General features: G+C 31.5%; 1 protein-coding gene across 1 annotated transcript; it reads right to left on the bottom strand.

Moving 5' to 3' along the window:
* Positions 1 to 91: 91 nt before the first annotated feature.
* Positions 92 to 3987, bottom strand: LOC111616548 (neuronal acetylcholine receptor subunit alpha-6-like). Its single transcript, XM_023357950.1, has 6 exons — positions 3727 to 3987; positions 3381 to 3535; positions 2731 to 2775; positions 2507 to 2616; positions 892 to 1427; positions 92 to 555 (listed from the first exon to the last, which is right to left on the bottom strand). Exons 1-6 carry the CDS (start codon positions 3752 to 3754, stop codon positions 233 to 235), a joined length of 1197 nt encoding a protein of 398 aa, XP_023213718.1. The 5' UTR covers positions 3755 to 3987; the 3' UTR covers positions 92 to 232.
* Positions 3988 to 4965: the final 978 nt, after the last annotated feature.

Genomic DNA, 4965 nt, shown 5'->3' with positions numbered 1-4965 from the left:
CAGTCGACCCCCCTATAACACTGTTGATTTTTCCGTTTTATATGAATTCCATGTTGTATGAGTCACTTAGATTTTACAAATACGTGAGCAGTTCACACCCTGGCACACGTATTTGTAAAATCTAAGTGACTCGTATAACATGGAATTCATATAAAACGGAAAAATCAACAGTGTTATAGGGGGGTCGACTTGTACTATATAATAGTGCACATAACATATAATGTATATATGTTTAAAAGCTTCTTTCTATGATAAAAGTGAGAAGAAAGACGAAAAAAAATATTCGATCGCATGCAGTAGCGATGATGCTCCATCCTTGACAAGCGCTCTTCTGATCTGTGAAATTTGCTTGTATTGTAATTTTACTATTTTTCTCGGCATCTGAATATTGATTCGAAGATTCGGTTGAATTTAATAATAACACTCGACCGATAATACCGGAAGTAAGAAACTTTGGAGTCTTGCAAGCCGTTTTCATACTGGAAATGTTTACGATGACGATCTCGACTAAGATGGCCGCCGCCATTATAAACAAAGAATTTCTGGTGAAAGAGGCTGAAATATAAAAGGAAAAAAAAAAAACATTATATTTTAATATATGAAATGTTTGGCTTTAATATAGAATATAAATGTTTTCTATACAAAGGAATATTAATACTGTATATTGATTTGCATAACAACTGATTATCAGAAGTAATTCTATTAAATTTGTACGATATATTCGTAATTATAAAATGTCTGCTTACTCTGATAGCATCGTGGATTAAGACAATAATGGAATTACGCTCATAGATATCGCGAAATACAACGAATAAGTTCGGCATTCTATATTTTTAGGTGTTTGGACTTGAATATCGTTAGACTTTTATATTGAATATATTGATATCTTACCTGCTACTTCTAATCCAGGTTTGGAGAGATGACCCAGTAGCAAGATCATGGCTAGAATGAGGAGGGAAACAGCACCCAACGTAAATTTTTTCTCCGAATCGGATGGTAACCAAAACATAGCCAGGGTGAGGATGATGGCGATCAAAGTGGTTCCGCACATAATTTCCTTAGCATTAACGGCTTTCGAATGCCATTTTCTCAGTTCGAAGATGTACGAAATGCTGACGTAAGCTTCGGGACAACACTCGTAAAATCTTTCTTGACGTATTGCTTCGAATCGCACAACTTCCCATTTCGGATTGGTATTGGAAAAATGGGAAGTATCGACTTTATCTTTAGATAACTTCAAATTTATATAATTAACGTTTTCTGTCCAGGAACCTATTGTAATATTGCATTTCTGATCGTTTCCTGATCTGTTGATGATACAAAACGTAGAAAATGTGATCGGTGGTATCCACATAACCGTCCCATCGTTGCTAATTAACATGTTGGTTTCTCCATTTAAAGTTTCCACTACAAGTTTGGCCGGATGGCTAGAAATATTTTAAAAAGTTTTATTATCGTTAATGTTGTGGATATGTTAAAATCATTATATTTATTCTATTAATCACGTTACGCAGAATGGTTTTCTGAAACTTTTGCAATAATTCTCCGTTTAAATACAGAATAACTTGAATGTTGTGTTTCTGCAATTATTATTTACCCTTATTTTCTCGTTCTCGTTTATGGGTCTCATATTACAGCCAAAATCCAGTGGGTGACCATTGTTGTGGTTTGCAACCCTGTAACAGACGTGTGCGCAGTCGTTGGACGAGGCACGTAAAGATGGCCACTCGCTTGGAAAACTGGACACGAGGAGATGCGATTAGTTTTCTATGAGCGAAGCATGTACTGCCGAAGAAAATCCATTGTAGGTTGATTGTTGTGTATTGGTAAACAGCAATGAATCGCAATAATGTGGCGAAATAGCGCTAACTGTTTGGGTTTTGGGTAGGATGTACTCCAACATACAGCATACATTCAGGACCTCTCTGAGTTATTACCATCTCTTTGCTCCACTGAAAAACATATCGGAGGACGCCTGTTTCATTCGTATGAGGAAGTGCAAGACGAAGTAAGAACTTGGCTTCGACAACAGTTGAATCGAGTAAAAAATTCCACAAATTATAATCGTAAAACTGATTGAGATCTGTAATATTACACCCTCGACCATATGGGGCGCTTTGATGTAACACTCTATACTGTGGAAAACCCCGAAAAATTCAAGAAAAATTTATTAATCTAATTATTTGTCTCCAAGCTTTGCTCCCTGTAAAATTTTCTGCGAACGCCCACGTTTGCAATAATAAAATTCAAAAAGATTATAACATCCTATAATTATAATTGATAAAGCCATTGCAAATCTAGGAAAAAAAAAGTTCATTTTGATATGCATTAAAATCAAAACTCGTGAATGTTTAATGGCACATAAAATAAATAGATAATTACGATACAAGCAATTATTAGTCATTCAAACATCCTCCTCTTCTTCCGTTATTAAGCGTAATGTGATACAACGTGCTGCAATGCATACTACATTAACCAATTATTTTATTCACATAAACCTTCATACCTGTTATATACAGATAAATCCGGTTTCCATACTTCTGAATTAGGTATTGAAATACTGGTTATTCCGGAGTATTTACTCGGATCCCACATTAAAATATCGTCTTTCCATTTCTAAAATATTAATTTTGAAATTTTTATATAAAATTTCTTAAATATTAATATTAAATTTTTTTAACATCTCACTTCAGTTTTAAATTATTCTTAAAAAAAATAGGAGTAACTCACAAAACTTATCCATCCTTCCACTGTTAATTTCGATTCATCTTCATTCTGAAAAGAAATTTTCAATTAGTAAACAGCTTAAAACACTGCATAATATTCTAATTGTTATTTGTAATACATATTTTGTTGTTGTTCAAACTCTTAACTTCAAGTACGTTCAGAAAACTTGTTGCGATCTGTCTCATTGAAACACGAAGAATGGCACAATCAAATTTACAATGCACAAAGAAACAATAATCCATCAGATTTTTCCAATGCCATAAAACAAAATTAGCATTCTAAATACACACTTTCTTGAAAACATGAAGAATTGTATTGAACGTGAGATATTCGTAAGAAATTGTATCCATATATTACAATACTTTATTTGTATGCAGTGCAATATCTCGTGTTTAAAACAATTATCAACCAGACTTTTCGTGAAGACCGTAGAAATTTAGTTAAATAATTTTATTTACATTCGTCACAGTGCCGTAACTAGCCATTCCTGTGCCCTGTGCAGGAATTTGCATTTAGGCCCCTTAATTACTTAGGTTTGGGAAATTAATAAAACAAATACATGCATTTTGGGCCCCTCCTTCAAGTGGGCCCTGTGCACCTGCCTAGTTACGGCACTGATTCGTCAATAGAATAAACGTATAGATCATACTTACAAGATCAGAAATGTAAAGAGGAGTTATAGATGTTTCTATGGTAATTCCTGTGGATGGCTGACGGACGGGTCGAGAAAATTTATCGTAATCTTTCAGAAGATCCTGTCTTAACTGTTGATATGGATACTGTGCAAAACATCCAATTGAAAAAAATCCTGAAAATGTTAATACGGTTTAAAAATAAAGTATTACAAGCTAAAGAATTTGTGATCAATCTTGTAAACATTTGCCATATATTTGCATGAAGAAATTATTTAAAAAAAAGCAAATTACAAAAGACTCATTGTTAATTCTTTGACAAAACAATTGAGAAATATATTTTTTAAAAAAATTGAATAAATCTTACCTATAAAAATAATAAAAGTTATTTTCATTCTTCAGAATATTTTGGTTGTTAACGAATCAAAGTTAACAGCTTGTATGCACCGTCCTGTATGTATGTATGTGGCTTAGAAGTTGGAATGGGTGTTAAAAGCGCCACCACTAACGGTACAATTAAAAAGATAGACGGAAATCTATCCTCATTTGATTGTTTTGATTGTCATTTGTGACATCACAAAATATGTTATGGAGGAATACGTTTTGCAAATTAATAATTTAATTTAACTTCTAAAAAGACTATAATTCTCTTACGTAAATAAAGTTAGTGTTTGTTTAAATTAAATTAAATTTTATTCGTATANAAAAAAGCCAAAAAAAAAATTTAAACGATTTGTTTTTATTAAGCTAAATAATTATTTAACACAATAACAAACAAATTAAATATTTTAATTAATCAAAACAACAATTTAAATTAATGGGATTTTTTCAGTATGTAATAATAATAATAATAATAATAATATAAATCATTAATTTTTAATAAATTATTACATTATAATTTTATACTTTAAAAGTTATTTAAGACTAAAAAATCGTATAAATATTATTAATTTTTAATAATAATAATGATAATAATAATAAATCTATATACGATACTCGCCAATTTTATCCAAGATTCCATTTTGATGTGTTGATTAACTTCATTCTGAAAAGTATATGAAAATTCAATAAGTATTGGCTCTCAGATTTAAGATGAAATCTTTATCAAATCTAAACGAGAATTTATAATACATTAATAATTTATATCATAATAAATCCTTGATGAATAAATATAAATTAATAGAAAGAACAATGGTAAAGATATTATCTTAATGCTCTGAATGGCTCAAGCTCGAGTCCAATCAGTTCAATTTTCATAAATAAGCTTACTGGTATTTGTAGGTCCCCGTACCCCAATTAATCGACCTCTCCCATTGGGCGAAGACTGGCCAAATCTATGGATTTGGCCAGTCTTCGCCCAATGGAAGCGGTTATTTAATTGGTCCAGATCTACCCTGGGTATGCAAAAGATCCTCTTAGAGTGGAAAAAAACAGGTGTTTAGCGGGGAAGATTATTTACAGTGATTCAGCATTGACATCAATTAACATAAATTAAAGTAATAATAAAATAGAAGAAGAGAAAGATTCGTTAAAGTATAAGACGAATCATTTAATTGTTTCAAAAGCGATTAAACTTCATTAAAACATTCAAGATTTCATCCGTCAC

Source organism: Centruroides sculpturatus, unplaced genomic scaffold (genome assembly GCF_000671375.1).
Source record: "Centruroides sculpturatus isolate CEXI.00-Female unplaced genomic scaffold, Cexi_2.0 scaffold3246, whole genome shotgun sequence".
NCBI lineage: Eukaryota > Metazoa > Arthropoda > Arachnida > Scorpiones > Buthidae > Centruroides > Centruroides sculpturatus.
The sequence above is the reverse complement of the archived record's forward strand: the minus strand, read 5'-3'. Positions and strand labels throughout refer to the sequence as shown.

What these genes read in the sequence shown, in the direction of transcription:
- LOC111616548 (XM_023357950.1), bottom strand. Translation starts at nt 3,754, where the DNA reads ATGAAAATAACTTTTATTATTTTTATAG. An exon ending in AACTTTTATTATTTTTATAG is followed by an intron (nt 3,536 to 3,726) that starts GTAAGATTTATT and finishes TAACATTTTCAG; the next exon opens with GATTTTTTTCAATTGGATGT. An exon ending in ACCTGGATTAGAAGTAGCAG is followed by an intron (nt 556 to 891) that starts GTAAGATATCAA and finishes TTTATATTTCAG; the next exon opens with CCTCTTTCACCAGAAATTCT.